This window comes from Dipodomys spectabilis, unplaced genomic scaffold, assembly GCF_019054845.1.
Source record: "Dipodomys spectabilis isolate Male_0828 unplaced genomic scaffold, ASM1905484v1 ptg000145l, whole genome shotgun sequence".
NCBI lineage: Eukaryota > Metazoa > Chordata > Mammalia > Rodentia > Heteromyidae > Dipodomys > Dipodomys spectabilis.
In genome coordinates this window covers 25266234-25278657 of record NW_024870822.1, presented here as the reverse complement: position 1 = coordinate 25278657, position 12424 = coordinate 25266234, and the positions used below count along the sequence as shown (strand labels likewise).

Sequence of the window (12424 nt, the reverse complement as noted above, 5' to 3'; positions counted from 1 at the left end):
TACATACTGGTCGTTTTTTAATTTAACAGATATTTTTCAAATGAAGAGGTGCCAATGACCAATAAATACATGTTAAAAAAACTTCCACTTCTGTAGCTAACAGGTAAATGCAAATCAAAACTAAATTAAGATTTCATTTCAATGAAGTCGAAATAACTATCCTTGAGGAAAAAGTATTATCAAGGATATGGGGAAAAGGAATGCTTACACACTGTTGGTAGACATGTAAGTTAGTCTAGTCACTATAGAAATCAATATGGAAAGTCTTGAAAAAGTTAAAAATAGAATTACATAGACATTTTTATAATGAAGATTAGAAAATACCAAACCTGACTAAGAAAACACTTTCCTCCCAAGCTCTCTCTTCAGAGCCCCCTTGATCTCATTATTCCTGAGACTGTAGATGAGGGGGTTCAACATGGGGATCACCACCATGTAGAACACAGATATCACCTTGTTCTGGTCAGTGGAGTAGCTGGATTTGGGCATCACATAAACAAACATAGCTGTCCCATAGAACAGAGCAACTGCAGTGAGGTGGGAGGTGCAGGTGGAGAAGACTTTCTGGCGGCCCTCGGTGGAGCGCATCTTCAGGATGGTGATGAGGATGTAGATGTAGGAGACGGCTATGATAATCACTGTGATCACAAGGATGGAGGAAGCAGCAAATGTGGCAAGAAGTATGCAGGCATTAACTTCAGAACAGGCAACTTCGCGTAGAGGAGCAAAATCACAGAAGAAATGATTAACTATGTTTGACCCACAGAACACTAGAGAAACGAAAGAAATAGCAAAGGATGAAGAATTTAAACAACCACCTATGAAAGCTACTATAAGTAACTGGAAACAAACTTGTGTGGACATTTTGGTTGAATACAGCAGTGGGTTGCAGATGGCCACAAAGCGATCATAGGCCATGGCAGCCAGAAGACAGCACTCAACTGGCCCAAAGAGGAAAGCTGTACACATCTGGATGGCACATCCATGGTAGGAGATCATGTTTTTGTCCACCAGAAAGTTAACTAACATGTTGGGTGTGACAGAAGATGAAAGGCCCATGTCAGCAAAAGCTAAATTGCTGAGGAAAAAGTACATGGGGTGGTGGAGCTGAGTGGAGACTCTGATTAGAAGGATTGTGCAGAGATTTCCAGCTATGGTCACCAGGTAGATGCACAGGATGATGATGAAGAGGATGACTCGAAGGATTGGGTCACGTGTTAAACCCAATAGAATGAACTCTGTCACTGTGGTGTGGTTCCCATCCACCAGGGAATCCATCAGATAATAGGGCTCCTGTCAGGACAAATCTAGTATGAATACATTACATGAAAAATTTCATGATTTCATTTTTCTTAGTGTTATTTTTCTTGAATGTCATCATAAGCATATTTAAGTAGCAGTACAGTACACATTTGCATAATTTTAAAATTGATTTTAGCAAAACAACCCTCAAAATTCTATCTATATTCTTTCTTTCCTTTCCTATTTATGTTTTCTTAAATCTACATAATGTAAGGTTTTAAAGTAAAATAAAATCCAAAACAAATGAACAAAACCACAAGGAAGACTGAGTACACTGATAGGAAAAAAATATAAATACGTTATTGTATGGAAATCCAGATTGCAGTTAAGATACATTTACATAGTTGGTAAATATGCATACACATAAATATATATGCTTGCTAAATTCTTAATATGCAGTTAAGAATTATATACCTATTGAACTATGTGTTACACATATATTACATTATATGTCATAAAAATGATATTTTTGCATAGGTATGTCAGTCCTGGGCAATGTCCCTGAGACTTCTAGTGTTCTATCAATTCAGCCACAGCACTACTTCCAAGGTTTTGGTGCTTAAGTGGAGATAATAATCTCATGCACTTTCCTACCTGGGCTGACTTTGAACTTTGATACTCAGATCTCAGCCTCCTGAGTAGCTAGGATTACAGGCATAAGCCACTAGCATCCAGCTAATATCATATTCTTTATCATGTAGAACTGAGTTAGAAGAGTTTAGTGAAGACTATGTAACTCGCTTATGATTACCCAGGAAGTTACATATTTAATTTACATAATTGTATTTGGGTAAGTGCCAGTTACAAATATGTAACTTTCTTTGTTACTATGCAATAATAAAATTAAATTATAGTAAGCACCAAGTCCAATACATCCAGCAATGAATGTAAAACAGATTTCTGCAATCTTCTTAATGCTAACGTGTGAATTGCCCAGGTTGTTTTACATTTCAAGATAGCCATCAGTTAAATGTACCCTTTCTCAGAAGTCATACAAATATTTCTGAAACCAGATATACATTCTATATTAGTGCTATAAAGGAGGTTACTTATTATTTCACCAACTGTTCAAGTTTCATGGATACTTTTATCTATTTGAAATAGATAATAGTGTTTTAGCAAATACACTGAAATGCCAATGCAATCACTGTGCAAAAAATTCCCTTAATATCAATATAAAATAAGTTCATTCAAATAAAACAAATAACTTTCTACTGTAATAATAACTTCTCAGTGGAAATTTTTAATGTGATGAAAAGGAACTTTGGAAGTGATATATATTTGTGTAACAGTACATACTGAAAAGTTTAAGAACTATCTCTGACTTGGGGCTATATTGATTCTAAACTCTAAACCTGCTGAATGTATGTACTAAACATTTTATATACCCTTAAAAACTCATATGTGTAAACAAATAAGTGTTTCTGAAAAGATTTGTATACCTTTATATGTAAATCTTCTAATTAATTTTAAGTATCAGCACAAGTCTAAGCATCTCAAAGCTAGCATTTTCTGAGTGTCAAGTTTGGGATCATGTGAGTTTCTGTCTTGTGGTTAAGCAAGTGAAACTCAAGAGACAAAAGTCTTAACATAAACCAAACTCCTACCTCTTGGAATGAGAACACATTCACCTTTGAGTACCAGCACAAAGGCACAGTGGTCATATAGCTTAAAATATATTTTTGTTTTCCTTTGGGTCTAAATCCCCAGTGAAGCTAGAGATTTAACTATGAATGCGAAAGTATCATTGAGCATTTTCAGGTTCTCCAGTGAATATTGGACAACTCAATTCTCATAACAAATGTGATCTTTCAAGATGTTACCAATTCTCTTGTGGTCAATTTATTTGTTTCTATCTTGTTCTTCATGCATAGACCTATCATCTTTGTTTAACATTTACTAGGGTGTATAATTGGCCAAATAGTCTGATAAAATTATAAGAATCATAAATACCTTGATATGTAGGACAAAGAAATAGTGTTAAATGTCAAGTATAAAATCTAGCATTAGCTTTAACCATTCCATATGGTTGTTCATGAGCCCCTTGATTTCCTGATTCTTTTTCTCATGGTATTTCAAAAGACATTCACAGTGACAGTCATTGTAGATCATGGTGACAGCTTTTGAACCACCAAACCCAGCATACAGGATGCTAACAGACTCCCAATTATTATGTATCTGAGATTAAAAATAGATGGTTTTAACCATTCTTTCTTCTTTAATCAAATTAATATTATGGTCTATAATAACTAAAACTTTCCTCACGTTAAAGTCTCAGTAGCTTGGTGGTTGTTTCCTTGTGCTCCTATGTGTGTTATCTTGTTTTCTTTATCTGGTTATACTTTTCGCTGTGTTTGATAGGAATAACTAAAGTTTGGGTTATCTATTTGCATACTGAGTTCACCCTGAGATAATCATGGTTTTTGGCCATTCCACATGCAACCTCAAGACTTACAACTTGTATCATCTTTTTAAACATCATTTTATTGTTATCATATAGGAGATATACAAGAAGTTTCAGTTACATAAGATGCTCTCCACTGAATGATGCTACCAGGACTTCCCAGCCTGCACCTCCCACCTCCCTTCAGTACTCCTAATAGCACAATCCTAGGGACCAAAGCTTTAACAAATACCCACCTTGGATAGTAAGACCAACACATATCAAACTTATGAACTGCTGTATTGAATGGAACTCTGTGGTATGACTACTTAAAGCTAATGATTATAATGATGACAAGGATGGTAATACTGCTGCTGCTGATGATGATGATGAGATGATGATAACAGATACTCAGCTTCTCGTTAATACAACTATGAAAAGTAATTGCTATAAAAAACTGTACAAAGTAATGTCTCATTAAGAAAACATTTTCCTCCCAAACTGTCTCTTCAGAGCCCCGTTGGTCTCATTATTCCTGAGGATGTAGATGAGGGGTTCAACCTGAGGATAACCACCATGTAGAACACAGATATCACCTTTTCTGGTCAGTGGAGTAGCTGGTCAGTGGATTTGGGCCACATATAAATAAATGTAACTGGCCCATAGAACAGAGTGACCACAGTGGGTGGGAGGTGCAGATGGAGAAGGCTTTCTGGCATCCTCAGTGAAGCACAGCTTCAGGATGGTGATAAGGATGTAGATGTAGGAGATGGCTATGACAGATACAGTGGAAACATGAAAAAATAGAAGAAAATGAAGGAGTACTTGTGAGGATAGTGACATCAGAACAGAAGAGCTCAACTAAAGGAGAAAAATCACAAGAAAAATGATTGCTTCTACTTGGCCCACAGAAAACTAAAGGAAAAGAAGAAATGGTGGGGCTGGGAAAGTAGCTCAGTGGTAGAGTGCTTGCCATGCACGCATGAGGCCCTGGGTTCCATTCCTCAGCACTACATAAACAGAAAAAGTCGGAAATGGCGCTATGGCTCAAGTGGAAGAACACTAGCCTTGAGCTGAATAGCTAAGGGACAGCACCCAGGCCGAGTTCAAGTCCTAGGACACACACACACACACACACACACACACACACACACAACACAACACACACACACACACATACACAGGAAATTGTAAAGGATGAAGCCATAAAACATCCACCTAGGAAAGCTACTACAATTAACAGCACACAAATTGTGTAGACATTTTGGTTGAATACAGTAGTGGATTGCAGATGGCTATAAAGCCATCAGAGGCCATGGCAGCTAAAATAAAGCCTTCAAAAAGCCCAAAGAAACAAGTTGAACCATGCTGGATGCTACATGCAAGGTAGACGATTGTTTTTCTTTCCACCAAGATGTTAACCAGCATGTTCAGTGTTCCAGAAGTTGAAAATATCATGAAGCAAAAGCCAAATTGCTCAGAAAACACTACATGGGTTGGTCGAGCTGAGTGGAGATGCTCATGAGAAGGATTGTGCAGAGACTGCCAGATACAGTCACCCACTAGATGCACAGGATGATGATGAAGAGGATAGCTCAAAGGACTGGGTCATATGTTAAGACCAATAGAATGAACTCTGTTACTGCAGTGTGGTTCCCATCCACCAGGGAATCCATCTGACAATGGAGCTGCTGCCAAGATAAATCTGGGATGAACAGATTGCATTAAATGATTATAAATGCAATTATTTCATTTTCATTAATACATATGGACAATCATCATAAACATATTCATGTACCAGTATGCATTTACATGGAATGGTAATTCTGTCTATAAATTTAAACTGCAGTAGCAAAACCAGACCCCAAAATTTTATCCTATGCTATCTCTTTTCCTTTATATTTATATTTTCTTTTTTAATAAGATTTTTTATTGTGAAAATACCGTACAGAAGGGTTACAATTACATGAGCAAGGTAATGAGTGCATTTCTTATCAAGCATTGTTGCCTCCTCATTTGCTTCCCCTTACCATCCCTGTCCTCCCATTCCATCCCCCCGCACCCCCGCCAAAGTTGTAAAGTTCATTTTTCGACATAATGTCTTGTATATCTCATTGTTGCAATGGGTCCACCTGTATCCCTATTTAAATGATTTGTTTTTTTCCCTTCTCCTCCACAAATTATGCCAACATCAAATACAGTGAAAACAGGGGTTATAACATGGGGGAGGGACATACAAAGCAACAAAGAAATCATCTTATAAATATGTTAGAAACAATAGCAAGAAAGAAAAATCATTTGAGTCCTTATCTTGGGGTTCATTTCACCTAACATCGAATTATCTGACCATTTCTGCTTGTCTCAGACATATGCTAGTTATTGCAAATAAGGGAAACCATGGGACCTATGTTTCTTTGGGCCTGGCTTACTTCACTTAATATTTTTTTCCAAGTCTTTCCATTTCCTAACAAATGGGGCAATGCCATTTTTTCTGATGGAGGCATAGAATTCCGTTGTGTAGATATGCCACATTTTCTTGATCCATTCATCTACTGAATGGCATCTTAACTCTATATAATATATAGCTTTAAGGGAAAATTAAAAAGTCAAAGTAGTTGATCATAACCCCAAGGAGGCCTGACTGTACTGAAAGAAAAAAAAGTAGAAAGGCTGTTAAAAAGAAGGCTCAAATAGCTGCTCATATATAATGGCATGCTTCTTGAATGATAAGCATGCAGCTAAGAATTATACACATATTGAATTATGTGTACATATAGACACATACATAAATGTATACATTACATGTTCCAAAAATGATATATTGTACATCATGCAGAACTGAGTTAAGCAGAGTCTGGAGAAGAATATGGAACTTGCTCATGATTACATAGCAAGTGGTAAATCACAAATATGAAGCCCAAAATCTGATTTCTGTTCCTTATATAACTATTTAATAATGAAAATTAAATTATAGAAACCACAAAATCTAATACACCCAGAAAACAGATTTGTTTAATATTCTTAATTCTACATGTTACAGGGTCACAGGAATGTTTTACATTTCAGGATAAAATTGTTTTATGTAAAAAGAGAGAATAAGTGTAGTTATTATACCCAATGTCCATTAGGTAAAAATTGAGTTACATAGCTTGAGGGTAAAACGAGAAGGGGAAAAAATAAGAGAGAATGATGGAAAGGGTAACATTGGTGAAGATGCACTCTACTCAGAACCTGATTCTTGGAATTGAAAACTGGTTGTACAACTACTTGATAATAAAATAAAAAGTAAGAGTAAAAAGTAACAATTATTTCTCAAACTTAACCAGAAAGAAACAAAATTAGGGAGCAAATGAGAGTTATAAGTAACCAGTATATTAGACAGTAAATTTAAATTTAAAATTTTAAATAAATTATAATTTAATTAAAAGTAAATTTTATGAGATTAATTATATTAGATACAAATAAAATTTAGCCAGGCTCTAGTGGCTCATGCCTCTAATCCTAACTACTCAGGAGGCTGAGATCTGAGGATTATATTTCAAAGCCAGCGGGCAGGAAAGGCCATGCATGAGACTCTTATCTCCAATAAACCACCAGAAAACCAGAAGTGGCGCTGTGGCTCAAGTGGCAAAGCGCTAGTCTTGAGCTGAAGTGCTGAGGGGCAGTGCTTAGGCCCAGAGTTCAAGACCCATAACCAATCGAAAACAATAAAAATAATATTTTTAATTTTTAAAATGTTTAAAACTTAAATTTTATTTTATATTTTATACATTTGAAAGAGAAAATAGTGCTTTAGTAAGCTTATTAATGCTATATAAATACTGTTATAGTAATATGAATGAAATACTAATGCAATCAATTTCAAAAAGCCCTCTATGATCATCTCAAATTAAAATAAGTTGAATTGGAATATCATATAAAGTTCAAGTTCAAGGATCAAAACAACTTAAGTTCAAGTTCAAGGATCAAAACAACTTAAGATCTCTATTATTCTTCCAGAAGGAACAAAATTAATGCCTAAAAACTGAGTATGACTTAATATAATTTAATGTTTTGGGGTTTTTTTTTCCCTTTCATGCAATTGTTTCTAACATATTTATAAGATGATTTCTTTGTTGCTTTGTATGTCCCTCCCCCATGGTATAACCCATGCTTTCACTGTATTTGATGTTGGTATAATTTGTGGAGGGGAAAGGGAAAAAACAAATCATTTAACTAGGGATACAGGTGGACTCATTGCAACAATGAGATGTACAAGTCATTATGTTGAAAAATGAACTTTACAACTTTGGGGGAATTATCGGGTGGGGGGAGGAAGGGAGAAGGGGAAGGGATGGGAAGGGGAAACAAAGAGGAGGCAACAATGCTTGATAAGAAATGTACTCGTTATCTTGCCCATGTAATTGTAACTCCTCTGTATGGTATTCTCACAATAAAAAAAACTGCGTATGAAAATATTAATCAGAAAATGTTAGGGTGACTTCCAGAAGAGTAAAATGTCAGAGTGCTCTCTTGAATACTTCTCAATTATTAAGGCGGCCATATACTCTCAATTTCAATGTCAGCAAAAGCCAAATTGCTCAGAAAAAAAAATAGTAAATGCAATGGTGAAGCTGAGTAGACACTTTGATAAGAGGACTGCTCAGGGATTGCCAGTTAATGGTTCCAGGTAGATGCATAAGACAATGATGAAGATTAGAAGAATTCAGTCCTGGGTTAAGCCCAACCCAATGAACTTTGTCAACGGAACTGTTGCCAAGATAAATCTGGGATGACATGAAAGAGGAAGTAACACTGTGGTTCAAGTGGTAGTACTTGCCTTGAGCTGAAGACCTCAGGGACAGTGCCTAGGCCCAGAGTTCAATCCCCACGACTCACAAAAAGGAAAAGAAAAACAAGGATTACATGAAAGAATTCTAAACGTAATGATTTTATTTTCACTAACACATAAGGAATGTCATCATAAGCATATACAAGAACCTGTACACAATTAAATAGAGTAATTCCACTGTAATTTTTTAATTCTTTATTATGAAAATACCGTACAGAGGAGTTACAATTACATGGGCAATATAATGAGTACATTTCTTATCAAGCATTGTTGCTTCCTCCTTTGTTTCCTCTTCCCATCCCTTCCCATATCCCGTGCCCCCCCTCCACTGTAATTTTAAAACTAGTTTTAGCAAAACTGTCCCAGTTGCAAAAGTCCTAATTCATTGTTATACACAGCTACACTTCTGCCCTTCTTCAGTTAGCACCTGGTGGCAGCGCCCCTCCTCATAACTTCTTCTTAATGATTCTGCTTCTTCTGTGAGAGAATAAGCACCATACAAAGACATTACTAAAAATCCTAAGAAAGTACTTTTTTCAACTCCATTGAAACAAATGTGAAAACAAGCGTGTTTGCACATGTATGTCTGTGTGTGTGCGTGTTCCTTTCTCCAAAGTTTTCTGATGCATTTTCAGGCCTTTGTTCAAGTACTTCTTATTTTCATGAAGTCATTGGCAGTGTTCTTTCTTTTATTATTTTTTTAATTTTATTTTATTGTAAAGATGCTGTACATAAGGGTTATGGTTACATGAGTAAGGTAATGAGTACATTTCTTTTTTTAAAAAAATTTAGTTAAGTTTTTTATTGTGAAAATACTGTACAAAGGGGTCACAGTTACATGAGCAAGGTAATGAGTACATTTCTTATCCAGCATTGTTGCCTCCTTGTTTTTTCCCCTACCATCCCAGTACATTTCTTTTTTTTTTGACTGAGTTTTCATTTTATTTTGCTTTATAGTACTTGTGCTTCCCAGTACATTTCTTGTTGAGCATTTTACCCCCTCCTTTGTTTTTTCTTATATCTTTTTACTAAAACAATTTGAGTTGTCTCTTTTTGTTTTACTCAGTCTAGCTAAAGGCTTAAAATTTTTGTTGACAATCTTAATGAAACAGCTTTAGATTTCAATGATTTTTCTCTACTGAAGTTTTCTCTTTTTTGCTAACACCAACTTTCATAGCTAACATTCTTCTTAACTACAAAATGGAAACAATTCATGTTACCAGTTATAGAAGAATGGCCATATACCCTGACATATTAGAATATAGCAGCAAGGAAGGGCAAGAACACCACTGATACACAAACCGCCCACTGAGAAGGACTTCTATTATCAAGCGTTGACATCTAAGGAAATAGAAGCAGAGAAACATTAAATAATCTGCCATAGATCATATGAATGGTAAGGGGATGAGCTTGGATTCCAATCCTGTCTGTGAATACCCACACTTTCACCTCTAATCACAATGCTAAAACTCATTTATTACTACCACTACTACCTACTACTACTACTCCTGCCTTTATTATCATGACTATTCAGTCCTACTTGCATGCTGGCTCTGATCTGAAAGAGAAGCTGCCTTTCCTTTTTACAATCATAAGCAAATTCATTTTTAAGCTTATGGGAAGAATTAACTGCATTTGATCTGAAAGTTGTTTATATGAAACTAAATTTTGGGCTTGGCTTAGTTGGCTCAGAATAGATAGCTTAATGAGTTTTAAGGGACCAAAGCAACATTTGCTTGTAGTCAGATTAGGCCCTGGATTTCACGTCTACACCGTTTGGAACTGAAGATAAAGGGCAGAAATAAAAACAAAGACCTAGAAGATGTGTAGGCAAGACACCATCTCTGCCCATCCTTGCTTCCACAGTCAAGGCAGTACATCTGCAAGTCATGCCATAGCCTTAGATAATGGACATTGGAGTCACTGGAGATGGTGTTAATTCTTAATCTTCTATCTGCACTCATGTCTTGGCAACCATACGGAATTGGTTCCATGGGGGATCACAGACTAGTCTCCCATGGATACCAAACAATGTGGCTGCCCAAGTCCTTTACATAAACTGTATGTCGCCTACATCCAACACTTCTATATATATCATATCTAGATTACCCATAGTACCTAATACAATGTAGATGTTATATAACTACTTACTGTACTCTGGTTTAGGAAATAGTAAGGAATGGTCCACGTAAATTCAAGTCAGTACAAATGTGATGTTTTCCAAATATTTCAGGGTGGAATGCAGCTAAGTGGTAGAGTTTTTGACAAGCATACATGAGGCTTTGATTTCAATCCTCCCTACTCCTCTCCACCCCCCAAAATAAATTTGTAATTGGTTGTAACCATGGATAGGAAACCACAAATATAGAAAACTAACTATAATAGTCTAAAAGTAATCACAACCTTCAAGAAGTACACTTTTTTCCTTCATAGAAAGCTGAAACTATCTGGCTCTTTTGCATTTTTTTCAAAAATGGTATTTTAAAACAATTTTATAATATCTGCCAAGTACTATATGGTGACTACTGTTTGAATATACACTTGCCCCACCAGTGTAAAGGGCCATTTTGTCGGGTTTAATCCAGAAATCAACAACAAACTTGAAATTAATCTCTGAGTTTCATCACATCCTGAGCAAGTGTGAGGAATCAGAAATGGTAGAGATGCAGGGTTCAATCAAATAGAATCTGACATAAACAGTGAATAGAATAGCATGAATGACTAAAGGTGACATTTTAAACCTCACATAAAAAGTGACCTTTGGAGACAGGAGGGCAGGGATAGTAAGGGGAAACAAAGGAGGAGGCAGCAATGCTTGATTTAAAAAAATGTACTCATTAACTTGCTCATGTAATTGTAACCCCTCTGTATGGTATTTTCACAATTTAAAAAAGGGACTTTTGGTTGGGCACTGGAGGCTTATGCCTGTAATCCCAGCTACTCAGAAAGCTGAGATCTGAAGGTCACTATACTATAAAACTACCTTGCTTTATAGTAAAGTTCTCAAGCCTCTAACTAAATGCATCAGCACATCAGCTACTCCAGGGCAACCATAATAATTCAGAGAAGCAAAGAAATGGTGGGACAAAGGGTGAACAAATGCAGAGGTGGTAACTCACTAGACACTATGTTGAAAATGAACTATACAACTTGTGGGTGGGGACGGGAGGGAAAACCTGGGAGAAAAAAATGTACTCTTTAACTGATTTATGTAACTGTAACCCCTCTGTACATCACATATAAAATAACCATTTTTAAAATATATTAAAAAATAATTATTCCGAGCAACTTTCATCAAATTTCTGTAGGTTCCCGGTTGGCTACAACAAAGTACTCCTAGTCTTAATTTATACCTCTTGCACCACACTGAATAATTAGCATTACCAAGCTTCTTATAATCTAGAAAATATTTCAAAGAGGATCTCCAGTTAAATGTGTGAAAATTAACTCTCATGACATTGCAAATGCTTAAAAACACCTTCCCCTTCTTAAAGCATCTCATTGATAGCACTCTTCAACTAAGAGACTCTTTCCCAGTTTTTTTGAGAAATAGGACGTAGTATATAACTGGCTTAGAAATCCCAAGGCCAGTCTTCCTCCATAGATCTAAGTGTCAGTTTCTCCCCCTCTTTTTCACCTCCTGGCACTCATCCAAACAAGATTCACATTATCATCTGGTTTCTTCAAGCCCAGATTTTAGAAGACCTAACTACATTTCTCCGCCAGATATTCAACCTCAAGTATTGGCTCGTTATGGACTAAAAATTTCCACAGAAAAATCAATTCTTGCTTAAAAGTACATCAAAAACCATTTGAACTGGGACTAGGCAGTGAAATAATAGTGATGAATTGTGACACCCTGGACAGCCATTCAGCTAACTCTTTGACAAAGTCCTCTACTCCAGTCG

The 12424-nt window shown here is 36.1% G+C and overlaps 1 protein-coding gene across 1 annotated transcript; it reads right to left on the bottom strand.

Annotated features, from left to right (window-relative positions):
• Positions 1–333: 333 nt before the first annotated feature.
• LOC122117767 (olfactory receptor 478-like) lies at positions 334–1278 on the bottom strand. The gene has a single exon (XM_042691592.1). The coding sequence runs from the start codon at positions 1276–1278 to the stop codon at positions 334–336; it is 945 nt and encodes a 314-aa protein (XP_042547526.1).
• Between the last annotated feature and the right edge of the window lie 11146 nt (positions 1279–12424).

Excerpts from the sequence above, each read along its gene's own strand:
- LOC122117767 (XM_042691592.1), bottom strand. The coding sequence starts at position 1,278 with ATGGATTCCCTGGTGGATGGGAACCACACCACAGTGACAGAGTTCATT.